Source organism: Sus scrofa, chromosome 4 (genome assembly GCF_054392235.1).
Source record: "Sus scrofa isolate SSC_HxYL_T2T_F1_AM1 chromosome 4, Sscrofa_HxYL_maternal_Yorkshire_Landrace_v2.0, whole genome shotgun sequence".
Taxonomy (NCBI): Eukaryota; Metazoa; Chordata; class Mammalia; order Artiodactyla; family Suidae; genus Sus; species Sus scrofa.
Window position 1 is genome coordinate 83,590,180 of NC_139386.1, and position 27,895 is coordinate 83,618,074.

At 49.2% G+C, this 27,895-nt stretch overlaps 1 protein-coding gene across 1 annotated transcript; it reads left to right on the plus strand.

Annotated features, from left to right (window-relative positions):
* The first annotated feature begins 17,561 nt into the window (after positions 1–17,561).
* Positions 17,562–21,155, plus strand: SNAI2 (snail family transcriptional repressor 2). Its single transcript, NM_001128439.2, is given in 3 exon segments — positions 17,562–17,748; positions 18,463–19,008; positions 19,928–21,155. Coding segments are annotated over 3 exon segments (807 nt in total). The 5' UTR covers positions 17,562–17,669; the 3' UTR covers positions 20,110–21,155.
* The last annotated feature ends 6,740 nt before the right edge of the window (positions 21,156–27,895 follow it).

Genomic DNA, 27,895 nt, shown 5'->3' on the forward strand with positions numbered 1-27,895 from the left:
TTCCCTGGTGGCTCAGCGGGTTAAGGATCTAGCAGTGTCACTGCTGTGGCTCTGGTCACTGCTAGCGCCCGGGTTCAGTCCCTGGCCTAGGAATGGCCACATGTTGCAGGTGCAGCCAAAATAAACAAATCAACAAAAAGAATGTCCATGAATTAAAACTATGCGTATATTGGTAAGCATTAATATTTTCATCCTTTAGAACAGACATAACAAATGCCTCCTTACAACCACCAGAGTTTTAGGCCTCACCTATCAGTTTAGCAAGCAGTCCTCACTGTGCAATAATTCAGACATATGTCCAAAACTTTCAAAAAGTTGGAAGGAAACGTCAAAGTTCTATTATTGAGTTTTCAGATAACAATGACTACATCCTGAGAAGATACTGAGGAATTCATTTTGTGATATATAAATCAGAGATCAAACATCATCCTCAAAAGTCAGACTAAGATGAGAACAACTTTTCCAACACGTATCTCAAGGTCGAGGTTACCTACAGGGTGGTTGCTAGGTATCAGGCACTAGGCGGCTACTTTTATGTCCAGGAACCTGTGGACTGAGTGAAGAATCCTGACGTTTAACCAAGTGTCACATCTCTCGCCACAACAGAAGGGAAAGCAGGGATTGAAGTCATAGTGGCATTTTCAGTAAACATCTGGTGTTTATCATTTATGGACATGAATTTTTCATGGATACTGTTCTACAAGCAGGTGAAAGCCAGTACTCTGAATCCTCAGCACCCACCGACCTCTTGGGCGGCTTTCTGGACAGACAGCAGTGACCATCAAGCCAGTCCTCATTCGAAAGTGCTTCACTTCATCTCCAGGGATCCTAGTGAGTAAATAAACTAACCTGATTTCTAGTAGGAAAATAGGCTGCAGATAAAATAAGATAAATAAGCATTTAGAATGTTGGAGGGAAGCTAATTTAGCTAAGGTGGTAAGAAACAGTGTCTCTGAGGAAGGCAGTTGGGCAGAGGCTGAATGAAAAAGCAACTTCTTCCAAAAAAACTGGAAGATTCAGGAAGATCCATGTACCCACATGTTCAAAGAAGCACTATTCACAATACCCAAGATGTGGAAACAACGTAAATGTCCATCAACAGATGAATGGATCAAGAAGATGGGGTACATGTACACAATGGAATACTACTCGGTCATAAAAAGAACAAAATAATGCCATGTGCAGTAACATGGGTGCAACTAGAGATTCTCATACTAAGTGAAGTAAGTCAGAAAGAGAAAGACAAATACCACATGATATCACTTACATGTTGTGGCTGAGTGGAAACGAATCTGACTAGTATCCATGAAGATGCAGGTTCCATCTCTGGCCTCGCTCAGTGGGTTAAGGATCCGGCATTGCTGTGAGCTGTGGTGTAGATCACAGACAAGGCTTGGATCTGGTGTTGCTGTGGCTGTGGTGTAGGCTGGCAGCTACAGCTCCTATTCCAGCCCTAACCTGAGTACTCCATATGCCACAGGTGCAGCCCTAAAAAAAAAAAAAAAAAAAAAAAAAAAAAAAAAAAAAAAAAAAGGTCTAAGCTTGTCTATTCATCTATAAAATGGATCTCCTGTGACTTATGGAAAATTAGTAGCTTCCTAAAGAATCTGCCACTCCATTTCCTGTGACGTGTCCCAAAAGCAGACGGCAGGAGTTCTACTAACGACCAAGTGCAGTGAGGCTGCCTGGATCTGATAAAATAGGACCTGACCCTCCCAACCCTGCCCTGCACAGCACTGAACCCACTATAGCCACAAGCCCCACCAACCAGCCAGCAAAGACGGCCCGGATGCGGGAATTACCACACACACCAAGTTTCTGTGGTTTTTTTCCTTCTTTTCTTCAAACTTTAAATGACTATTATGACAGTTTTTATTTGCTACAATGTTCTACACACTTGCTTAGCTTAGAACCACAAAGTGCAGAAACATTTTGTTCATAGAGATATACATCATCAGAAACAGTCATAAATTCAAGCCTCTTCATTTATTTCCTATTTTTTTCTGAAAGATTATCCATGTTTACAAAAAGTATTTGCTCTATGTTGTCATAATAGCTAGGTAATCAAATGTCATGGGTTCCAGTGTATATAATAACACATATTTTTAAATATTTCACCTACTACATAACAGAGTTTTGGTTTAAGGAGGTGGAATGCTGTCCCTTAATGTTTAATCTATTTGGATTTGTAAATCCGTACTGCCCTCTGCTGGCCATTGTGTGCCTGACATGAAAATGGATATGAAGCCTCAGGGTCTGGAAAGAACGCAACATGCCCCAGAAAATAAACTTTTTCCCCCCAAGTGAATGACTGTTTTTTCTGACAGTCGTTTTCCAATAAGCAAAACCTTCAAATGTTTAATTTTTATCTTTTTATTTCTTCAATATTTAAGCAGGGCTACTTAACAGTAACGGTTAGTATGATTCTTAGAATGTTTTCATCAAAATGTCACTGGTGTAAAGTTAAACTAGTAAAATATGTGCAATGGAAGAGGTCCTCTAAAGTTTCATACATTTTTATTTTTATTTTATTTTATTTTTTATTGAGCTGCACTCACGGCATATGGAGGTTCCCAGGCTAGGTGTCCAATCGAAGCTGTAGCCACCGGCCTACACCAGAGCCACAGCAACACAGGATCCAAACCTCAAGCCACGTTTGCTACCTACATCACAGCTCATGGCAACACCGGATCCCTAACCCACTGAGCGAGGCCAGGGATTGAACCTGCAACCTCATGGTTCCTAGTCGGATTCGTTAACCACTGCACCACGACGGGAACCCCTATATATTTTTATGACACTTTTTCATTTCATCTATTTTTATTTTCATTTACTCTCTTTTCACACGAGTGCCTAATGAGCCTTATTTCACAGGATGAGACTGCGATGAGCCACCCAGACCCCTTCCTAAGAGCCCAGCCTGACGGCCACCCTCTGCTACATCCTCCTCTCAGGGCGACAGTTGTCCTGGGAGGTACATCTTGGGCCCTCAATAATGCTGTTGGTGACGGAATAATTTTAACACATGATGGCTGCTGGTGGAGAGCTTTTTAACATATTCCTAGGTCTGTATCCTGTGCGAATGCTTTTACATACAATACAGTGGAGCTTTAATTGAAATAAAATACAAAACTGTGGATTTATGGTGTTGTGCCCCAGAGCAGCTGAATACATAATGCATCTTCTCTTATTCTTTGTTTGGTTTCCATGGAAACCGCTTTTGAAGCTGAGATTTGCATGCGTTTATCGCTATTGCTTCTATTACTTCCACTTCCTTGACAGAACATGGGAAATGCTCCGAGGACATGGACCCACAGGTGACTCTGCCCTTAGCACCTGAGGACGCTGGCGGGTCACCTCAGGGGTGTCCTCAGAGCTCCTCCCACCACGCCGCCGGCCTCCCAGGGCAGGGCAGGGCTCTGCCGCCTTCATCCTCGTGGCCGCCAGCATGGGGCCCGCATGCAGCGGAGACAGGGCCGCTCAGTGTGACTAAAGGGTCTGGAGACCATCACCCCTTCCCTCCTTCCATGAAAGGCGTAAGAAGCTTCTCTTCACTTGCAGCGCCTACCACGAGCATCTGCCACTTAGCATCTTGGTTAACGACCGTGGACAACCATACCCTTGAATCGGAGGAAGAACTGCCCCCAGAGAGATAGGCACACACGTGCTTTGGGCCCCGGGGGCGTCACGCCAACCAGAAGGCAGCTGCCCTCAGTCTGTCGTCTCTGCACCCGCTCGGGGTGTTTAGTCAGCCCAGGCTGGGCCGGGGTCCGAGCAGGGGACGCAGGAGGAGCAGGACCTCACTCCCAACACCAGGGCAAAGGAGGCCCCCGGAACAGCACAACTCAGGGCGGTGGGACACAGAGGGAAGGAATGTTCCAGACAGAACTATAAGCACCTGTGTCTTGGCTGAGCCGGAGCAGCCCGGGGAAGGGCTCTGAGAAGCCGGCAGAGGCAGCCAGGGGCTCTGGAAGCAGCGGAGACACTGGGGCCTCAGCTGAGAGCAAAGGACAGCCTTAGAAGCCAAAGCGCCACCCCGTGAACTTTGGGAAGATATTTTCGTTGTATTCCCAGGCCTGGATTAGACGGGAGGCCCAGCTAAAGGTCTTACACAACCTCGGCAGGAGCCCAGCGGGGCCTGGGTTGGGGAACGAGGTGAGCCCGTGGGATGAGCGGGGGTGACGAACGCAGAGTCCAACCCGACCGGGCAGAGTCACCCGCGGGCCAGACTGATGCTCTCAGGGAGCAGAGCCCAGGAGGCGGGCCGGGCAAGAAGGTGAGCTCGGAAGGTCAGCAAGCCAGAGGCCTGGCTCGGAGACTCTGCGGTGGACTCGCAGCAGTCCTCGCAGGCCGGGAGGCGGGGACCGCCCAGAGGGACAGCGCAGCAGACAGCGGCACGTGGGGACAGCACTGGGGTCAGAGGGTCACAGAGCAGACATCAGTCAACCTTGGCTCCATCACATAGTAATTTGATTTAAAAAAAAGAATCTATGACATAGGGCTTCAGCCTTCTTTGAGACAAATAGAGGAAATTGAAAATACACTTATTCATGCGCGTGGACCGCACACAAGCAGAGTCACTGAGGCTGCTGCCTGGGGGTTTCCACGCTCTAGACCCTTCCTGAAGCACCCCCCCACACACACACCCCACCGTGTTACCTCCTCATCTAATCACAGCCTGGCCACTTTCATTACTTCAGTTTCACCCCTGAGGCTAGGAATGGTCATAGAAGAGATACCCGCAGTTTGTAATGAAATAAGCCCTGAGTCACAAACACCCCGGTTCGAGCCCGACTTTGCTACTACAGCTGACGGCCTTGGATAACCTCAGGGAATCGTTAAACACAGACTTAAACCGTGATAGGCGTGTTTTCTCGCACTAAAGAAGCCTCAGCAGCAACACAACACGGCCCCAGGGCACAACCAGTGACCACAGGAACTCACCCATGACCTTCTCTGGACACAGGCTGCTTCCGCGTGGTGTCTGGAACTGGGGCATTTGTATCATGAGCCAGGAAAATGTTTATGCCCCTTGGCCTACTAATTTATTTCCAGAATTATTTTCTATATCATCAAACGTATTTTACTGTAACCTCATTTGCAACAGGGAATATCCGGAAACAACAAAATGTCCACAAAGAGCAGATAGGAAAACACATTAGGGTCCTTCCACTCTAATGATGCAATGCTATGCAGTTATTTATAATTCTGATCCTGAACATGATTTACAGGAAAATCCTTAGGATGCAACTGCTAAATAACACAGTATTATTACGACAAGGTATAAAATGTGTATAGAAAGAAGTTTGAAAATTAATACAAAAAAATGTTAGGGTTAATAGCAACCTAACAAATTTTTCTCCATTTCCTAAATTTTTCAAAAGCCATCAATTCTTTACAAAACTTAATACAGTTCATCTTTTATAAATATAATAGACAATAGCATTTTTTATTTTCTAAGAAGTCCCAGTAAAACTATTGGCTTTAGGGAAAAACGTAATTGGTGAATTTAAAACCTGATATTTTTAAAACTTTACCAAAACATCAAAACATAAACCAAAAAAATAGATTCAGAAACATTGTATCACGGGGCTGCTTAATATAGGAATCAGTTAATATAGCATTTCCTCATACATTGAAAGATTATAACAAAACAACAGAATAAAGTAAAATGTAAAAGAAAAATTATTTAAAAATTTTTACCGTTCCCCACCCAGCCTTTTGAAGGACAGATTATTTCATATTAATAATTTCATATTCTGGCTGAAACCCACTTGGTAGTTTCTTATTTGCTTAAAAGGCAAACAGGGACCCTCCAGGGTGATCAGTTTGGTTAACGCTGCCGCCAGTTCAACTGCTAAGCTGCAAATAACCTGGGCTGAGTTTGGGAAGCTGGTTCTTCCAGCTTTGCTATGAGCTGTGGTGTAGGCTGCAGATGTGGCTTGGATCCCATGTTGCTGTGGCTGTGGTATAGGCCGACAGCTGCAGCTCTGATTCAACTCCTAGCCTGGGAACTTCCATAAGCCGTGGGTACAGCCTTAAAAACATTAAAAAAAAAAAAAAAAAAAAGGCAGAATGTCTAAATAGCCATTTCTCCAAAGAAGACACACAGATGGCCAAAAGCACATGAGAAGATGCTCAGTGTCACTATTAGAGAAACGCAAATCAAACCTGCAATGAGGTACCACCTCACACTGGTCAGAATGGCCATCTCTAAAAAGTTGACAAATAAAAAATGCTGGAGAGGGTATGCAAAAAGGGAACCCTCCTACACTGGTAGTGGGAATGTCAATTGGTGCAACCACTGTTGAGAACAGTATGGAGTTTCCTCAGAAACACTAAGTATAACCATGTGATCCAGCAATCCCACTCCTGGGCATCTATCTGGAGAAAACCATAATTCAAAAAGATACATGCACCCCAATATTCATGGCAGCACTATTTACAATAGCCAAGACCTGGAAACAACCTAAATGTCCATTGACAGATGAGTGGATTAAGAAGATATAGTACATATACACCATGGAATATTACTCAACCATAAAAAAGAACAAAATAATGCCATTTGCAGCAACATGGATGGACCTAGAGATTTTTATACTAAGTGAAGTAAGTCGGATAGAGAAAGACAAATATCATATGATATCCCTTTTATGTGGAATCTAATAAAATGATGCAAAATAACTTATTTATAAAACAGAAACAAACACAGATTTCAAAACCAACCTTGTGGTTGCCATAGCTAAAACTTTTGGTGGGGGGAGAATTGGGAGAGTGGGAATAACACACACACATGACTGTATAAAATAGATGATTAATGAGAATCTACTGTAGAGCACAGGGAAATCTACTCAATCATTTGTAATAACCTTTATGGGAAAAAAGTATGGATATATTTATCTGTATGACTGATGCACTTTGCTGTACACCTGAAACTAATACAACATTGCAAGTCAACTATACTCCAACAAAATTAAGTTTTTCAAAAACCCTGGGAGATCAGAGGGAAGACATTTTTCTTTCCCTGTGCTCCACACGAAGCACCCCCTATGGGCCCCCACAAAGGGGAAAGGTGTTTTCAAAACGGTGAAATAATCATCAAGGGGAGAACTTGGTATCATGGATGAGATACCATGGATGCTGTGTCTCCTGACCGATGCCTCGGCAGTGTCCGTAAGGAAACGCCCATCCGAGTCAGCAGAGAAGGCAGGATGAGCCTTACACGGAGCGCACCAATACTCAGAGGCCGCCCACCCTCTGAACTCTCGGGCGTTGGAGAGTAATGACCGATGTTGGCACCAATAAGCCTCCCGAAGTGGACACAGTATCTCAGGGAACTAGGACCAGGTGTGGGCGCAGCTTCCAAAACCAAGTTAAAGTTGAGAGAGGGAAGATGGGCCAGGAGGCAGGGAAGCAGCAAATTTAGACAGAAAAAACCACAGGTGCGGTTATGGACACGTGCAGAATGACTGGAATCAGATGGGGCGCCATCTACACAAGCCTAAGAAAGCATCATCCTGGCTGCAGAGAACTTGACCTCGGAGGAGAAAAGGGCCTTTGGTCTCGGGCCTTCCCTGGGCAAGAAGGGACCCCGGAGAGCTGCTCAGTCCCTAGGAGGAAATAGGCCACGTGTCCTTCTCAGATGTCGCTGGGCGGGTCACAGGAAAGGGAGACTGTCCCTGTGGGGGCCAGGACATGGAGACCCAGGCACTGTGGGGACAGGGAATGCCCCCTCCCGGCATTTGGATTGCTGACCCATGGTCTCTAAAACCAACCCTGGAAACCAAACCATCCCCCCAGATTGTGACCCCCACCCAGCCTGCCCGCCCTGTCCTCCCGAGCCCTGCCTTTTGGAGAACGTCAAAATTGCTCCCCAAGTCCATGAGAACCCGCTGCCCCCCGGCCCACCCCCAGCTTCCTTAAGCCACAACCGCCAAGCCGAAAACACTGAAGCGTCTCCTGTTTTCACTGTAGAACTTCTCCAGACCCCTGCCTGCCACTCAGGATCCACCAGGTGGAAGGGACAGTCACTGACACCTGAGCAACAAGAGCCTGGTGTGTTCTCATCCAGGTGAGCTCCGCTGATGCCACCACCATCATGGAAAATACCCGGACAAATAGCAAGAAGAATGTCATAAAGCTACATTAATTTTCAGGGTCAAACGAATAAGAGAAACCAAAATAAAACACGTACCATGCTCACAGGTTGGAAATCTCAATATAGTCAAGGGGTCGGTTTTCCCCAAGTTAATTTATTGGTTAACGTCATTCCCTTTAAAATCCCAGCCGTGTTTTGGATGGACACAAAAGTTTTTCCTAAATTGATATGGAAAGGCCCTCCAACAGCTCAGTCTTGAAGGACGTGCAAGTGGGTTCTGACTGCTCTTGCATCTTTCATTACAACTGCAGACGTCAAGATGTGTGTCAGTTTCTCGTGTAACCAAAAGAGCCAAAAGAATTAAGAACTTAAAATCCAACATCAAAAATTGGTGGAGGAAGGAGGCAGGAGAGTGACCTGCCCTCCCCACCCCAGCACCCCGTGGTTGGAGGCCTCGCCCGCTGCTACCTGAGGATGAATCCAGGAGTATTTCCAACCTTGTGGAGAGACAGGTCCAGCAACACAGAGAAGTGGTGAATGCGGATGCTTCCAAAGAATGAGGACGGGGAGGCGTCTGGAGGATGGGCTCCCTTTGACTTTAATCCCCGAGACTGCTTGGAAGGTGAAAGCATAAAGGCATGTGCTATTTTAATGAAAAGTCAACATACCGATTTACACACAAAATTCCCTCCAACATCTTGCGTTTACCTTCAAGCACAGACGATCCCATTGAGGGCAGTGGCCCTGACTCAGCCTCTCCTCCTCAGCCTCATTTGCAGCTCTTGGCTCTGTCCCTTTCCCCCAGCACAGGGCCCCCCTGGCTTCCAGATGCTCCACCCACCTATCACCCTGCTGCCTAGAACGTGCCCCCACCCCGCCACCCCGCCACTTACCTGGTGTTGGCTCAGTTCAAATACCTCCCCATCACAGAAGCATCCTGGCTCCTGAGTTCCTGTTTGAGACCCTCCATCCATTCCAACTGCCCTCAGCCTGAGCTCAAGTTTGAGGAGCAAGGAATACCATTCCCCCCTCTAAACCGTAAGCCCCATGACAGCCAGGCTCTGTCTGTTCTATGTGCTGTTTCCGGGCTCCTACTACCAGGTATGTGTTGGACATTTAATCAATAATTGTTGAATAAGTAACGCCCTATATAGTAGTCAAGTTTTCTAAAGTCCCATATACCTCCTGGTGTAAAAGGTACAAATTCCAGGGTATCATCCTTGAAGGTAAGGGTGATGGGGAAATTAAATCTGTCCCCCACCTCACCCTATTTATCCCAGTCATTTTCTCTTCAATATGTTTTAAACCATCATGGTGTAATCGGTCTATTCCAGCAATGCATTCAAAGCTGTAACACCTCATCTTGTATAACTCCAGTCTCAAGAACTAGACTAATACTTATATCATAGACTGACCATCTTATTTGAGACTTTGGCAGGTGTCCCTGTTATGTTTGGAAGACTTAGCTTGACCAGCAATACATCCAAGTCTATGGATGAGTCATGTCGTAACAAGGACCTACTGTACTGTTGCCTTTTGGCTGGGAAGTGACAGCGGTCTCCAGAGCTTACGTTGGCTCAGAGCCACTGCCCTCTTGTGCAGTAATAAAAACACCAACCTGAGAACTCCAGCAGAAAGACTGGAGGCAGGACCTTTTTTAGAACAAGCCCGAGCCTTGCTTCTACCCCAACCTGTGCTCAGAGGCTTCCACACAAAACAAGAGGTAAACTAGGGTCACTCTCGAGTCATGGCACCAAGTGTCAACAATCGCATTTCTAAGACAAAACTGCTGTGGCTGGATTTTTTCATGGCCAGCACTGTTCCTTTTAAAAATGCCTTCATAGCAGAAAGTGATGTCACAGGCGGGTGTTGTGCAACCTCTAACAATAACAGCTACTCTTAGTGCCCTCCTCTGCAGACAGGTCCAGAACACAGCACCCCTGCTCAGGCTGACTGGATTTGAGTCTGTCTACAGGACCTATGGGCTCTTAATTCAGGGAACCCATGTGCAAAATGGCAACTTTATCAGGACTGAGCTAAAGGGATTAGGAGAGGATTCAACAGAATAAAATCCAAGAAATCGCTTTGCTCCGTACTGATCGCACAGCACGCGCTGAATAGAGGAGAGTGCTGTTCATTGCTGCTGTATGTGCTGGGTTTACGTGCTTCAGCTCAAGTCCTTCCAACTCTGCCAGTTAATCATCAATATTCCCACTTTACGAAAAAGTAAATGAGAATTAAATAATTAGCCTGAGGTCACCCAGTTAGTAAGTCACACCAGTTATTATTCAAATCCAGACCGATTGAACTTCAAAGTCTGCAGTCATTATTGAACTCTAAAACTGCATAATTTAATGGGCACTCAGGCTAGGTCATGTTATTCTTTATTATACCCTTAACCAAACACAATTACCCCAGTCTGCATAAGGGGTGTTATTGTCTGATTTCCAAATACCTGGAGGTCAATAAAGGGTTGTTCTGCTAATATCCAGTTTAAAAATTGGTAGACTTAGAACAAGTGCAGTGTGTATGAAGTGTGGGTCTCAAGGTCATCAGCTGTGAAATAATAAATGAGACCTGTCTTAGACAGTGGTGACGAAGCTAAATAAGATTCATAAATACAGCTGGTGTGAGTCTTGCCTAAAGGTAGGCACTCAATAAGTGTTTCTTGAAAAAAAGAATATATGTGTATGTATATATACATGAATATACTTATATAATCCGTACAAAGAAAAAAGGAAGGAAAGGAATGGAGGGAGAGAGGGAAGGAAGGAGGGGAGGGAGGGAGGGAGGGAAAGGAAGGAGGGGAGGGAGGGAGGGAGGGAAGGAGGGAAGGCAGAAAGGGGGGACTCAGGACCCTGGGCTCTGCTCCTCCTGGCAGTCAGCCACGGGGAGGTGCCTGCTGGGGGAGAGCTGGCCCCAGGTGTGCGTTTGCATAAAAGACCAGAAACCTCCAGGGAAGCAAAGGTGTGAATCCAAAGGCAGGGGTTCAGAGCGTGGAGGAAAGGACTTGCAGAGGAAAGGCCTTGAGTGCTGAGCAGGGCATCTGTCAGGTGCTTGTTCCCCACGACCTCATGGCTCAACCCTGGGTCTATCCCCAGTCCTGAGCGCAGAGACGAGTTCAGAACCAGGTGACAGTCCCAGCTATAGGGGCCAAAGGCAGTAGAGGTGACAGTCTAATAAGACATGCCTGATTTGGATAGGAGGGGAGCCAAGGGTTCGAGGAGTTTTACAATGGCTTCCACCACCTGCATGGGAACAGCCTCAGTGGCTGCGGGGGGCATGAACCACCACCAAGATAGAGAAGTCACGGGGCACCTGGAGGACTCCAGGCAGGAGTCGGGGTCCCCGAGGGAAGCCCATCTACACTGTGGGTGGGACGAAGCAGGAGAACCACTCTGCAAGGGCTTCTAGTCAAGCCCCTTCTCATTCCCAGGCTGACACAGCTAGGAAAATGTAAGCCCATGCAAACCAAAGGAGCTATAATGACTCATCTCTAATTGTCCTTCCCTGGTCACAAAGTAGGGCTTTCCTCACCAAAATGCACCAGCAATCCTGCTGATGCTCCACCTGGGTGGCTCCTCCATCTGAGCTGCTTATAGTTGTGTCTGGTGAAATATCTTGAAAATGTACAATTTAAGTGTCCTTCGAGGAAAATGATAAAGGTGCTGATGAGCATAACGTTTCTTGCCATTTCCAGATGACTATTTTCAGTTTACTTTGCTATCCATTGATTCGTTGCTTATGGAAATAGCCAACATTTCTATTCCAAGTATTAAAAAAAAAGAAAAAAAAAAAAAAGGGCAGCAAAATCCTCAAAGGAAAATATGCAGCATACAGGACCAGCTTCCAGACTGATTCTGTGGTCACCTGGGCAGTATCTCTATGGTACCTGCGACATCCCACGGCTGTGAGAGGCGCTCCTGCCTGGCCACCTGGTCGGCGGGCTCCTCCAAGGAAGGGTTCCGTGCCCTGTGTCCCCACAGCCTCCTCGCGGGCCCCCCCACCCTATAAGCACTGATGCTTAAACCTGGGGCTTCGCCATGTTGATTTTTCACACCACGGGGTCACGTATGGCCTCCCCTGGGGTTCATGGGGGCTCATCCTCCACCACAGAACTTCTTCAATGGCACGAGTGTCCTTTGATTTATGTCTCGGGAACAATGTGGGGGAGTAGCCCTGCAAACACCCCCCCACACACACACCAGGCAGAGGTGCCTGGCCTTCTCCTGCGTGTAGACTGATAAGTAACCTGGTAAGTCCTCAATATCATCCTTAGAACAAGGGACATCTGTTGAAAAGGAGCCTCAGCAGGCCCGTCGGTACTGGAGGGTCCCCATAGGAGGGGCTCCCGTGCACAGGAGGACAAGCTGGGCTCACGTGGCTGATGGCTGTTTCCATGAAGGCACAGGCTCCAGTCGGTGCTTCACAGCAGGGACTAGAGAAGAAGGAACATGCCACCATCTCTGGGGACACCCTCATCCTCGTGTTTGGTGGCACCAGGAGTGTCTTCTACCCCTAAGACCACCCAAGCTATTTCCAAAGCTCACCCAACAGAGGCTTAGCGCCAAGGGGAGTCGCCTTCCAACCATACAGAGAAAACTGGGTGGACCTGCTGTCCTTCTCATGGGAGTTCTCCCTCCTGAGGGGAACAGCCAGGGTGTGGGGCCTCTGTCATCTTTGGGCACGTTGCTTCTGTACTGATGGGTTTATTTCCCCAGCATAATCCCATTGAAGAATGAAGTCACATCCAGTTTTGAAAACCACATGATGCTCATAGGTTAAGAATTAATGATGGTGACTGTCTTATTTTTGGACAAAGACCAGGGCAGCCTCTGAGCCCAGCACCAAGGGCTCTGGTCCAATGTCCTCCCAGAGGTCACATCCAACACCTGGAGGCAAATGGCATCAACTGTGAATCAAGCAACCATGACCCAGTGTTACTTGGCAAACGGGACACAGGAGGCAGTGGGGACTACGCGAGCAGGGCCCACCGCGGGAAGGTGGGAAAGCCCTTTTCGACAGGCCACACCCTGGGTTCACAAGCCACTAACTCAGCCCTTAAGGGAAAATTCAGTTACGGAGAGAGGAGGGCTGAGTAGGGTTTGGACTGAAGCAGACTGGGGCCTCGCGCCCCTGTGCCCCTCACTAGCCCTGTGACGGCACCCTGGCGATTCCATTTCCTCACCTGCCCCTGCACGGGGCGGGGGGGCTACTGTTGAGGGAGTGAAGTGACTCGTACCCATGGAGCTCCCAGTGACATGGCCAGACCTTATCGAACGAGGCCTGCCTGTCCCCCACCCCTCACCCCGCTGCATGCTCTCGGGGTCTAGCTTGGGGCACGGGCGGTGGTAGACGCCCTGTTCCCGCCCTTAAAACTCTGCCTCGTGCGCCCATTTGGCCGCAGTAGGAGGCTGTCTTCACAGGGCACAGACGATGAGCACGAGCACCTGATCACGCCTGGCAGCGGACACAGCGTGTTTGCAAATGTCACCTGCGTGTCTGCAAACACAGAGAAGTCACGGTGAGTTAAGAACAGATTCAAACGTCAAGATTTAAATAACGCTCGTAGTTTACAGGATGAAATCAAATCGAGGCCCCAGTTTGCAGACAAAGCGCCCGCCTTCCAGCAGGGGGCGGCCTGGTCCAGAAAAGGGACTGAGGAAGGTCGGGGCACCTCCCCACCGCCACCGCTAGGCGTCCCCCCGCACCCGCTGTACCGCAGCTCCGCCCTCTGCGCGGCCTGCTCAGCCAGTGGCCAACCCCTGACAGACGAACACCAGGACCAGGAGTCTCTTACTTTGGGTGACACAGCAGTAACCGGACAGCCCCAGAGGGGAAGGGGATTCGAAACCGAAACCAGCCCCAAGTGCAAGTGGCTCACACGCAATACACCTCAGTAAAACTGCTCCCACCTTAGCAAGGTTCTGTGCCAAGTGGTGTTACCTGTGCCCAGGTATGGTGCTTACGGACCCAACAGCGCTGGAGCTGGACCCACACGCAAAACCCGCAGCCTGAGCCTGGCCAGAGCAGTCCCGTGACCCCCAGGAAGCAAGAGCACCAGCACACAGCCCAGGACATCCTGACCGCCTTCCTCTGGCAGTTCCTCCACCAAGTCCCTCTCACTTACGGGCACACACACAGGCACACGCACGGGCACACAAGCACGGGCACACAAGCACATATGCAGCTATGCGTACACACAGGCACACAAGCACACATGCAGCGATGTACACACATAGGCACACAGGATTGCACATGCTCCAGCTGAACTCGCTGGGCAGACACATTGCCGTGTGTTGTCACGTCCATGAGTTTCATCCACATCCACTCAGGAAAGGGACCCCCTCTGTGGTGAAGCGGAGTCTGTGTCAGCAGAAGGCTACACTCACTCTGATTACTTCCCCCACTTATACTGACTTGTCCCAAAGACCCTCTAAGGAAAGCAGGGAAGAGTACGGAACCTAATTCTGGTACTCAAGGGAAACAGTTATTTCTCTTCCAGAGGTTAAATGACTTTATCTGAAGCTGAGTTCAATGAGGAATTAGGAATGAAAATGCAACCACAAGGGACCTCACACCTCTCATTCAGACTCAAAGTTACATATAACAGCCGCTGTGTTACGCACTATATGTTACGCAGTATAACGCGCTGTGGATACCCCAGTCAAACCAGCGACATTCCAGTCAAACCAGGGACATTCCAAGACTGCATCTTGGGGGGTGGGGGGGTGACCCTCCCCAGGCCGAGGTTGCCTGGTCTGCTCACTCCTTCTCTAGTGGGGACGGCACTGCCTTCACAGACCATGGCTCCACGTGGATGAAGCTCTCCCTGCAAAGCAAATAAGCCTGGGGTGCGTTCCCAACCTCATGAATCTAGTTTACTCCCCCATTTGGCAACGCAAGAATATGTCTTTCATGGAAAAGCCTGGGTCCCTGAGAAACCCCACCAGCACCGGGAGCCTGTGGGGAGGGGCTGGCCCGCCCACGAGGTCACAGCCCTTTCATTTACAAGGATTTCTACAAATCGTCTTTGTCAGCTTCCTCAGAAAACAGGAAAGGAGAGGCTGTGGGGTAAGTCACATCAGGTCCCCTCCTAGTAAAGTTCAGGACAATTAGGGAATTAGGTCACGTGGGCTTCTAACATGTCAGACCCCTCAGACCCCAGGTGGGGTGAGGGACCCCTGGGGGCGGAACCGTGGGGAGGCATCCTTTGAAGGCCCTGCTTCCTCCCAGGACCAAGGCCCTGGGGGAGTCAAGGTGGGAGCCTGGATTTTCTTCCCCTCACTGCTGGACCCCCCACTTCTGGGCCTCCCTTGGGGGGCTTTCTCTGCACCCCAGCACCCCGGTTCCCTCTCAGGACAAGCACCTGCCATCTCCTCACTATTCTGGGCGGCCCAAGATGTCCACCCAAGACTGGTTTCTCACAGAAAACATTTCATCTAGGGCTATGCCCACACATGGCCCCTCTGGCTCGGGGGCGGGGGGTGGGGACGGCGCAGCACCTTCACCCCCCCACTGGGCCTCTGTAGGCCCTGGGGTGTGGACCTGAGGGCCTTCTCCATCCTCACGCTCCACAGCTCCCAGCTGAGCACCTGGGCCCTGACTCCCCCTCCCCCGCCCACCCCCACCCCCCTTGCAGCCCTCCTGGGCTCCGGGTGCAGGCAGACCTATGTGAAGACATGCCCCAGATAGCCTCCGACACCCTGCACCCGCCTGGTAGGCGGAGAACACATCCCAACTCTGACTGGAGTCTGTGTGCTGACCCCCCTGACAGGCTCTGTCATCTGCGTTCAAGGGTTTCCTAGAGCATTTCTGTTCAGCTTTTAAGTGGGCTGTTGGAATACACACTTGGTAGGTTAGTGGCCAAGGAACAAGTATCAGATGCTCTCTGGCCTCCCCGCTGTGAGCTGACTCTGCGTGGAGCTGAGCCGGGAGGGAAAAGCAGGAGCTCTGGGCAAGATGCAAACTCTTTTTCAGGAAGCCGAGTGGGGGGAGGAGGGCTCCTGCCCCCCAAACCAGGGCCAATCTGATCCGATCCGAGGGAGCTTGTTCTGAGCCAGCCTCCGGTGTGTGGGAGATCTGATGCATATTCATATTTTCCTTTTAACATGAAGATTCCTCTAAATTCCTTTCCCTGGCGTTTGAACTAGTTGGGAGGGAAAAAAAAGAAAGGGGATCTCTGAAATTAGCTCAGGCAGCCTGAGCCCCGCCCTCCCCTGCACACTCCGGCCTCCCCCCAAGATTAAGAAGTTATGCAGCCTGACATGCACCTTCCTCTTACAAGTCTTGACTTCACACTGTTATTTTTCACCTTTTTCCTCCCAGCACCTGTTCCAGTCAAGGGTAGCGTGGTCTGATTGCAAATGTGTTCTTTCCTTAGTCTTTAAGCCAAAGGTAGGGAGAATAATCTAGAAGGGACGGAGGTGCTTGTAAATATGGATATAATTTCACTTTTCAAATGAGCCACCTTAGGGTATTTTTAGATTAAATACCATACACACAACCAAAGTATTTTTGCTGATTGCTAGACTAGCTTAAAAGTTTAACCAAGCAGTGCTCAGGATGGCACCCTTTCTTTAAAAACACAATGCAGGGGAGGGGCAGAAACACATGAATTTTGACGACGTTATACCCAAGAAAAGAGCATGGTCTAAAAGCATATACATTTTTGAAATAATTGTCTCTCAAGGCCCCTTCACACTTTTTTTCCATAAAATTACATGGCGATGCCTGAAAAGATGCAAATGCCTTTGTGGGGAACCCTTCCCGTTCCAAAGGACATTAACCCATCCTTCGCTTTCATCCGTACGGTGCCCGGTCTCGCAGGCAGCCGGTCTTTCGGGGGCTACAAAGCGCTTCTTTCAAGCCTCACGGCTAATGTGGTGACACGCCTGCTTCATTTCCCCGGGCGCCGCCTCTGGCTCTGCCCCGGGCCTCCTGGACTCGAAGCGCGTCCCCAGCGAGAGGCGGGTGGTTCGCTAGCCGCGGGGAGTCCCCTGCGGGCCCGCCCCTCACTCACTGGGGCTTTGTCTTTGCCGCTACCTTTCTTGTCAAAAGCCGGGAGTGAACTGTTCCGTCCCTGAGCGAGCAGAACCTCTCCAAAGCCCAGAGGCTGGCCTGGGACCCGCGGGCCCCCTGCCTTTCCCAGCAAGCGCCAGAGCCCACAGCTGGAAGCCAGGCCAGGTTCAGCCGGATCCAGCTCGCCGAGAGCGCGAAGGGCCGACGAGCTGAAGAAGGAAAATTACCTCTTCTTGAAAATACTTAAGCACTTTTTTCCTCTCCACTGAAAGCCGGAGAACAGCCCATTTTGAACCAAAATAATTTAGTCTGACAACAGATTCTTCCTCTGTTCACAGCTGTCCCAGAGGGAGGAGCTGAAATCCGAACCTCTCGGCTGTGATTGGACCCTTCTTGCAAAAGGCAGGAAAAAAAGGCCTCCCCGCCACCGCGGGCTCAGTCCGCGAAGAGCCTGCGACCTGGCGGCGCCGCGCGCGCACCTGCCGGGGCCGCGATGCTGTAGGACTGCGCGCCCCGCGCCCCGCGCCCGGCGCCCCGCGCAGCCGGCAGGATGCCGCGCTCCTTCCTGGTCAAGAAGCATTTCAACGCCTCCAAGAAGCCCAACTACAGCGAGCTGGACACACACACAGGTAAAAGGGGGGCTCTATATTGCAACTCAGTCTGTCTATCGAGGTAAATAGCAGTGTGAGCTGCAGCTCAACTTCTGCTACAAAAGTTAGAGGCGGAGCTGTTTTCCTCTAAACAGCGTCCCTCCTGAAAGAGCGGCCGTTCCTTTGATCATCTGGGCTAAGTTTTAATTCAAACTTTTCACTGGCCAGGAAAACTCCATTCGGCTCTTGCAACGTCACTTTCTGAAGCGTGTGCATACTTGCATAATGAGTACGCGGAGGATGAGTAAGGCCACGCGTAAATGTTGAATTACTGCTTTTTTTTTTCATGTCATAAGGCTCCTTTCCTTTAGAAAGCAGCTGGATTTACGCCTGTCTTTGTACTCACAGTCATAAACCCTGCAAACAGCCCACGCGTAAAATGGAAGGGAACTTCTCTGCAGCTTTCGAGGTAGTGGATAGGCTTTCCCCTCGCTGGGGACCGCGGAGGCCCTAGCTGGGCGGGGCTGGGCTGCGCTCGCTGACCGCCGAGCCGCTGCAGCCCCGCGACGCTCCGTGTGCGCCCCAAGTACAGTGACCGCGCGAGTAGCAAGGGTGGGAAGAAATGTCCTACCAACGCCTGCGAGTTCCTCCTGCGCGCGTCCTCTCGTCCGTTTGCGTTGCCAAGCAGCTTCGTGGTGGGTTTTCATAGGTTTCTCTCCGCCTCACTCTTCCTTCCCCTCTTGTCTTCCCCAGTGATCGTTTCCCCGTACCTCTATGAGAGTTACCCAATGCCTGTCATTCCACAACCGGAGATCCTCAGCTCGCGAGCCTACAGCCCCATTGCGGTGTGGACCAGCGCGGCTCCGTTCCACGCCCCGCTGCCCAACGGCCTCTCCCCCCTGTCCGGATACCCCCCACCCTTGGGGCGTGTGAGCCCCCCTCCTCCATCCGACACCTCATCCAAGGACCACAGCGGCTCCGAAAGTCCCGTTAGCGACGAAGAGGAAAGACTCCAGTCCAAGCTTTCCGACCCCCACGCCATCGAAGCCGAGAAGTTTCAGTGCAATTTATGCAGTAAAACCTATTCGACCTTCTCAGGGCTGGGCAAGCACAAGCAGCTGCACTGTGACGCCCAGTCTAGGAAGTCCTTCAGCTGTAAGTACTGCGACAAGGAGTACGTGAGCCTGGGCGCCCTGAAGATGCACATTCGGACCCACACCCTACCTTGTGTCTGCAAGATCTGTGGCAAGGCCTTCTCCAGACCCTGGCTGCTTCAAGGACACATCAGAACGCACACTGGTAAGAGGGAAGGCAGGCAGGCCGTCACCAGCCGACAGGAGGAAGCCCTGGGCTGACTGTCGGATTTGCCTTAAGTGGTGACACAGTGCTTTTAATGATGGATGGTCATTTATAGCCACTTCCTGACGACTCAAAAGTCGACAGAGCACAAAGGGCTCCTTTGCTGGCTAACGGCCTCAGCTCTGGCTCCAGAGACCACAAACAGCAGGTAGACTTTGGAAAGCAGATTCAGAAGGTTTGGTCTCAAAGATCAGTAGAAAACCAGGAAGGATGTACTTGAATGTGTGTTCTGTGAAATGGCTAATACCACTAATCAGCAAATAACTACGTTGCTCTCTCAGTCAGTCAAGCCGAGAGACAAATCAATGAAGCGATTTGCTGTTGTTTTTTTGTTCGTTTCATTCTTGCTGGCATGTCTGCCACCCTCAGCAAGGTGGATTGTTAGGGCCGAATCTGCTTTCCGTTATTTGCTTGTGTTTTGTTTTTGCTGCTGAATTTTCTATTCCTAGCGCAACATCACCCAGCCAGGAGTCGAGGCATTTATCCAGCCTTAGTCATGATACACTGAAGGAGGGAAAAGGGGAAATGTTGGGAAATGTGGGGAGGAGTTCTCTGTCAGCTGCACCTGCTAGAGCAAAAAGCTTTAGCAGGTGAAGTCCTAGAGCCTCAGGAATCATTTCTGCATGGCTGGCAGCAGGAATAATACTTGTATTTTTTAATTGATTTTATAATGCACCATTCAGATTTATCTTAAAAAGCCAGACATTCAACTAAGTATCAATCAAGGGGGATTTCAGTCAAGTTCTGCTGTTTCTCATTCTTGAGGCAGAAGGTGGTTGTTGCTCATAAACGTTATCTGGCTTTTTGTTTCCTCTGAAAACACTGACTGTCTTTCTCTCCTGCCCCCCTCGCCCCCCAGGGGAGAAGCCCTTCTCTTGCCCTCACTGCAGCAGGGCCTTTGCAGACAGGTCAAATCTGAGAGCTCATCTGCAGACACACTCGGATGTCAAGAAGTACCAGTGCAAAAACTGCTCCAAAACCTTCTCCAGAATGTCTCTTCTGCACAAACACGAGGAATCTGGCTGCTGTGTGGCACACTGAGTGACACCACCAATGTTTACTCGAGCAGAAGGCATTTCTTCACTCCGCTGCCGCCGCCAAATGACAAGTAAAAGTCCAAAGGCATTTTCTCTTGCGCTTACCGACCAAATAATATGTATAGACACACACACACACACACAGCTCAAGAGTACGGAATCAATGTATTTAAAGTTAATCCTTTCCATGTGAAGTTTAAAATTACTACATATTTACTGACAGCTAGATTGAGAGGATAAAAGACAATCTTTCTCCTCAAAGATGAAACAAAAAGCACACTGCATCTTTTCTTACTAAGGAAGAATGCAAAGATTTACATTGCTGCCAAATCATTTCACCTGAAAAGAACAGTATTGCCTTAAAACAGATTTGTAATAGAATTTCCTCCAGGAGGGGGACCCGCCAGACTCTATCTCAGGTGCCTTATAAAGTAACCATGTTCACTTTATTCCTTGTCTGAGGTCTACTCACCGTCATTGAGCTAAAGCCAATTTTGATGACCTATAATACTTTAAACTGTATTTTTAAGAGCGAGACGGGGGTGGGGGGAGAGAACAAGAAGGAAAAACACAGGAGAATGTATTAAAAGTGTTTTCTTCTTCTTTTTCTTCTTTTTTTTTTTTTTTTTTTTTTTTTTTGCCGATAAGCAATATGTGCCTTGAGGGAGAGGAGAATGACTAGCTTTGAACATTCCCGGTGCATGCTCCATGGCTTACTTTTTAAAAGAATTTCTAATGATTTTCTAAAATCACCTAAAGATGGGAATAAGTGCAACAAAGGATTTTTAGAAACTCTACAATGTAAACTATTTTAAATCCATACAGCAGATGCAATCCTTCTAGCACCCTTTTTAATTAATTGTATAGTTGATGGGTCAATGTAAATTTGTGTTTATTTTTATATGATTGAATGAGTTTTGTATGAAAGTGAGATGTTGTCTATAGCAAATGCTATAAACAACCTGAAGATTTGTGATATTAATGTTTCTTTTTTAAAAAAACAATTTTCAAGGTTCTTTTTTACAATAAACATTTTTGATTTAAAATCTATTGTTTGTATACTATTTTCAGAGACCTTACTTACTTCATGATTAGTGCTAAACTACTATCTAAAGGCTTGTTTCTTTTGTTAATAGGAGAGAAAGTGAATAGTGTTTATAATGACTCTCAAGTGTCAGTCTTTAAGTGTTAGATTATAATAGACATTGAGTATTGTTCTTTACTCTTAAGATAATACTGTTACAGTCAGAAAGACATCATAGTGATCATTTGTTTGCATATCTGTTTCACAAAAATCATACTTTCTGAGTGCCAAAAATACTCATGTTATTAACAGTCAAGAATACTTTTCAAAACTTTTTCTTTATGATGATTTGATTATGTTGGCTTTATGAAAGCAAATTACAGTCACCTGTCATGAGTGCTTTTCACATAAGCCACTGGAACAGCTTAAGGTTTTTATAGAAAATATCATTGAATGGCCTATTAGAGGGAAAGTAGAAAATCTGTAGGAAAAGATCCAGAAAAATGGATTGTTTATAGATCATGCAAGTTGGAAAATTCACCCAGGCCAAGAAAATCCCACGTCTAGTGGGATGAGAGAATCGGCAGTCTGGTGGGTGCAGAGCCAAGGTTAGGGTTCTCCTCTGGTATTTTGAAGAGGCCCCGACCCAAACTCAATGTATAACAGGGCAGGACCAGCCAGCCCACATACAAGCACATGCTTACCAACTTCGGTGTAGACCTCACACGTAAAGACGCCAGCCAACCGTCATAGCAGCCATGACAATTACCAAGCTGTGTATTTAGTCCAGACCCCAAACCCATTATGAGCAGGGTTCCCACTACCATTAACCACACGTCTCTGGTTTGCTCACAATTTCCAGAATTATTTTTCTTTCTAATGACCTCGTGATACAAATAAAAGCCAGAACTAGCATCTCCAAGATATTATTAGTGACAGGCTCTGAGCAAAACCAACACAATTTCCTTAGTGTTCACACACATTCCACTGCGTGTGACAGTGAAATTCTAGCCAGCATATAAAAGGGCTGTGCGTGCGACTAAAAACAAACCCTTCAACTGACTGTTCGACATTTAATTTTTCACATCTCAGGACATATATCTCAAAGGCGACATAATCTGGAGAGCAATTTATGAATGAAAAAGAAATGGCCGATGGCTGGTTTGGGGCATTCTGAAGTTATGAAAAGACACTGCTCTAGTTAGCATATATGGTGCATAGACAATGCCTGGAAGTTGGCGGTCCAGGTAAGGTGCAGAAATGATCCGAGGGGCACAGGTGAGTGGATCTGCTTGGCCCTCCTGGGAGCCACTTCTACCCTTTCCTCACCTATACATCAGCAGGCCCGTGGTGTCCATGTCCAAAACACAAGCAGATAATTTCCTAAAAGAAGAAGCTTCTTCATTTGTTTCTTAGTGAAGAATGGGTGGTAATATTGTTGCAAACTATTTCTGCTTGGTCCTCACCCTGCTCACTTTATTCATGATTTAAATATTTTACTTTCATTAAGGTCCCATGAGCTTGAATTGGGTACATCAGATACCAAGATTGACTATAAACACAGGGGAGTCATTTTTTAGAATTTTTAGTATCTTTATAAGGTCTTTCACTGTGTGTCCTATGCTACCTAAGCCCTGGCTCAGATGTCACGTAGTTTGAATACTTTTTCAAATTTGCTCTTTCTGAGGGTTTTACATCATTTACAACGTGGCACTTATCTCACCACATGGCAGTTTTTTGGATACCTCTTTTTTCGCTAGAAGAGCATTTTAAAGCGTAAATTCCCAGCAGCCAGCACATCGTCTGGAACACAGACAGCAGCACACGTTTGTTAAATGAAAAAAAAAAAAAAAAAAAAAAAAAAAAAAGATGAGAGAATAGAAATTGGTGAAAAATAGCTTGCAGATCTGAAACAAATTCAACATAGTCCCTTCATTGCACAGGGGCCTCATAAGTTTTGAGAGATGATCCAAACCAGTTGACTAGAGTGTCTCCTAATTCAGGGATGAGAGCCTCTCCCAACAGGTGGGAGGCTCAAAACAGTGAATAAAGGGCAGATAGAGTGCACGTGGACCAGGTCTGGTAGACATTCTGAGACCCTGAGCTTTGGAAACTATGGTTTTAATGATAGGTACATGCTCTAATAAGCATTCTCAGCATCCTTGTTTACTGTACTATGAACAGGGTGATACAGTAGGAGGGGCACCAGCTTTGAATTCCATATATATGTTCATACTGTGGGCTTTACATCTGTGTGAGACTTAACCCCTCGGGGAAGTGCCTCAGTTTCTGAAGGTGTGAACGAGGACTAGCCCCTCAAGTCACAATAAGGATGGACCAGTTCCGTGCACTGACAGGACTTGCACGTCATAATGTCCTCAAAGCTGAGCTCCACCTGCTCCTGTGCTGGATGTTCCTCACCCGGCTCCCCTCCAATGGCCATGATTTCTCTGTGCAGCTGGTCTTCTATGGTTAAAGACACCGAACTCCAGAGTTTGGAAAACAGAGCCCTGGTTGCAAAGGCTATGCACTGCAAAACTGAAATCCAAACCCAGATTCTTCCGGCTCCCCAGGTCCTGCTTCTTCCGCTGCTCGTGGGAAGGAAGGGCCGCAGAGCCAGGCGGGCAGGGTGACTCCCACGTCGCAGGCAGCGGCAGGGACTGCCTGGGAACGCAAGGTCACGTGCCCAGGCTGAATCCTCAGGCTGTATTTGGGAACCATCACGGTTCAGGAATTACACAATAACGCATAACGAGCTCCAGAGGCATTTCCCAACTCCCTGTAGAAGCCCTGCTGGCCTCACTTCCTCCAGGGCCGCCCCGGCAGGACCCGCTGTCCCGAGGCCCCCGCCCTCCTGGGGCCACGAGCTGCTTCCTCTCACTGGAGCCGGGAAGCAGCTGGCTTCCATCCTCCTCCATTAACACTTCATCTTCTGAAGCCGCTGCTGCTCTGGCACATCCACGCTGCTCACCCGCTTTTATCTTCCCAGACGAAAACGTCTTCCAAGCCAAACAGTCATTTCTTTCAGCACTAGGAGGTGGATGCTCTGGTGTCACGAAGCAATTCTTTGAACCGCCTAAGGGTTTCTCTGGTGAAGACCTGCATCCAAGGAGTCGCCCCAGTTCGGATGAGGGAGACATTCTGAGCAAAATTAACTTAAGGATGAGTGCTCTGTCATCATGGGAAGGATTCCCCATGCCATGGCTTTTCCGTCATTTCTGAACTCTCCCCAGAGGCAGCGGGACAGCAGGAGTATCTCCCTCACCTGGGAAGGACCACATGGAGGAAAAAGTCCCGGTTGGCGTCCAGCGGTGCACGCGTGGGCGCGAGGGGGGCAGGGCTCTGTGGAAAGCGCCCCGCCTCCAGGAAGTAATCATTCCTGGTGGAGGCGAGCATGGCAACCCTTCCTGTACCGGGCGCTGGGCCAGGCAGAGACAATGAGCCATCACCAGCCGGGCCGAGGCAATGAGTGATTAGCAGCAGCACCAGCAGCACAGTCGGTGGCGGCTGGGACGGTGGAGGAGGAGGGTGACCCTCTCCAGGGCGTGTTTTGGACAGGAACCAACCCCACCCTGGAAGGATCTCCCCCACTGCACAGTTAGCAGGTAGCAGCGCTGGGTGCGGGAGTGGGAGGGGAGACGGGGGCGGGGGGGGGAGGGGGGGGAGGAGACATTCTTTTAACAAAGACAATGAACAACATCATTCTGTGTCATAGGAGTTCCAGCTTCTGCCTCCAGACACAGACCCAGAACGGGTAGATGCTCTGACTGTCGGTGCTCTCCTGCTTTGTGTCCACCTGTGCTTAGACTTGGAAGAAAGGACCGTGGAAGAGGCCACACAGGCCCGCTGAGCTGCAGGCCCCAAGTCCCTGGCAAACCTCCCTGCACGCTGGTCTTGCCCACGACTCAGTGTGGGGTCCCGGGCCTGGGAGTCTGTATTTCTAGTGGGTTCCCGGGCAGCCTGTGTGCTTTGGGTCCTTGAACCTCACGCAAGGACTCCAGCTGCCCCCAGGCTCAGCTTCCGCCCACCTGCCCCAGGAGCTGAGAGCAGAGACAGGCTCTCGCATTCCCTTCCAACACCCCAAGCTCCCCCCGCACTGGATCCTCTCTGTCCCCCCTCCACCCCACCTCCCACCCCCGACTGGGTGCCCCCATGCTGAGCCTCCCTGTCTCCCCACCCACTCGGATCAGCTGTCCTCCCCAGCCCTGCCCTCTCCGGTCTGGGTCTGCGCACGTGGTGGGAGCAAGCTGCGGTGTGCAGCTGATGTGCCAATGTCCCCTCCCACTGTGGCTCCGCCTCACCAGCCTTCACACACCTGTGGGCCCAGTGTCCCTGACACCCGCAGGCTGGGCCTTGCTCTCTGCAGAGAAGCTTCTAAAAGTGACTTCACCTCAAAGGGAGAACACCAACCACACTGACCAGGCCGACCTTGACGGTCAGTGCAGAGTGGCTGTCCAGCCTGGCTCCCTGGCCTTCTCTAGAGAGGCTCGGTGGCCACCTGGGGGCAGCTGGCAGGCTTTTCCTGCTTTGTATCTTTTAAAAATATTTGATGTTCTGCCAAGTGGAAATCAGTTGATGTATTTTTTTCTCTAGTTCCCAGGTTACTTTTACTACGTCATTTTAATTTAATTGTATATTACTTATATAAAAATAGGCATTCGTAGGAGAGAATTATTTCCTCTGAATTGATGACAAGTAATTTCTCTTTTAAATGTTTTTCTTTCATAATACACCAAAACTTATCTGAAATGTAATAAAAGGATGATAGGTAATTAAATTGAGGATGATTTTACTTCATAAGTGTATTGTTGAACAAGTAATATATAATAATCAGTTGACCCTTGAACAGCACAGGTTTGAGCTGCGTGGGTCCATTTGCGGATTTTTTTCAGCAAACTCGTCCTGCAGGACTGCACACCTCAGGGTGGCTGAGTCCATAGATAGGGAGGGCCACCTGCAAAGTCATACCCAGCGTTTCAACGGTGGGGTCGGGCACCCCTGCCCATGTTGTTCAAGGGTGAGCTATACGTACAGTGAAGGACTCCCTGTTTCTAAAACTAAAACTAAGTACCATTTGGTTAAGAGACTTCACATTATTGACGATGTACTGATCACCTTGTGCTCTTTTACTTGATAGAGTGAACTTATTTTAAAACAATGTTTGTCAAAATAAAATAAAATGGAAGGCGTTCCCTTTGTGGCCCAGTGGTTAACCAACCTGACTGGTATCCATGAGGATGCGGGTTCGATCCCTGGCGTCGCTCAGTGGGTTAAGGATCCGGCGTTGCAGGATGTAGGTCACAGATGTGGCTCAGATCTGGCATTGCTGTGGCTGTGGTGTAGGCTGGCAGCTGCAGCTCCCATTTGACCCCTAGCCTGGGAGCCTCCATATGCTATGGGTGCGGCCGTAAAAAGCAGAAATAAAATAAGATGGAGCTCACCACATCCTGAGCCTGTAGAGTCTAAGTGAAGTTTTGGATTATAATGGGGCAAACTCAGCAGGAACTACCTAAAGACATAGGTAAGAAACAGTACCAGGTTTGGGGGTGTCACTGTGTACACATGGGCCTGGCATTGGTGTCCTTCTCAACGTGGCCCTGGAGCAGGTCCAGTAGGCCCAGGATTGCTTGGGCCCGGTGGCCACGCCCTGCATGGTCCCTGGGGGGTCCACCCCAATGGCAGCATGGGGTGTTGCATGCTGATCCCGGGGCCAGGAAGCACTGAGGGCACCTAGGTGACTGCTTGTCCGCGGACTGCATGTTTCTGCCCTGGTCCTGGTTGTGCTTGTCCCCTGTGTGCCTGGAGGTTTGTGTCTGAGCCCTGGTCATAATCACAAGTTCTTTGTACTGAGTAGAGGCCTGAAACACACCCTCATCCCCCCACACACCCCAGCCCACTGACTCCTGGCCCCTTCCCCCTCTCCTGCAGCTGGGGTGAGGATCACATCTGATCTGCCTTGACCCCCCGGGGCAGGCTGGAGGCCCTTGCAGCCCCTGCGTGTCCAGAAGACAGATGACAGACATAGAGTGCCAGCCCCTGTCTCTGCCTCAGGGATGACACGGGAGGGGGAGGGAAACTCCAGGGCCGGAGGTGAGGGGGCACAGGCTGCTTCAGTGGCTCTCAGAGGTGAAGGAGCATCGGGGCAGCAGGAGGTTGGCAGGAGCCAGAGTTGCTGGGTCCCAGCCCCAGAGCGAAAAGTGGAAGGTTGGTGGAGGGCCCATAATGCACCTGTCTCCCCAGCTCCAGGTGAGGCGGGGACCAGTCCAGGAGGATTGGGGGGCTCCAGGGGCAGGTGGCGGCAGAGGCCCAGCTTCCCCAGTTCGTGGTGGCTGAACTGGCAGGGGCAGAACCCTCCTCCCTCCTCCCTCCTCCTCACTGCACCCGCCATGTGCCCAGCAGTCCCCCAGGGCACTGGGCACTGGGCAAGAAGAATTCCAGAGGCCAAAGGACAAAGCTGGAAAGGCAACAGCACACACTTATTTTTGAATGATTCCAAAGTCTTTGTAAACTCCTTTCACAAACTAGTTTACAACACAATGGCTTTCAAAGACTTTGAAATTAACTGAAAAGATAGGCTGTCAAATACAGGGGTGTGGGGCGAGGTGTGGGGGGAGGGGCTTCCCTGCGCAGCAAAGGCTGCTTTACACCGTTCAAGAGAAGAAACAACAGCTTCCATGGCTGCACAGATTTCTTCCTAAGATTCAATTGGGCACTTTTTTTTTCTCATACATTAGGATTTTAATTCCCTTTCTCAAGTTTACAAGCA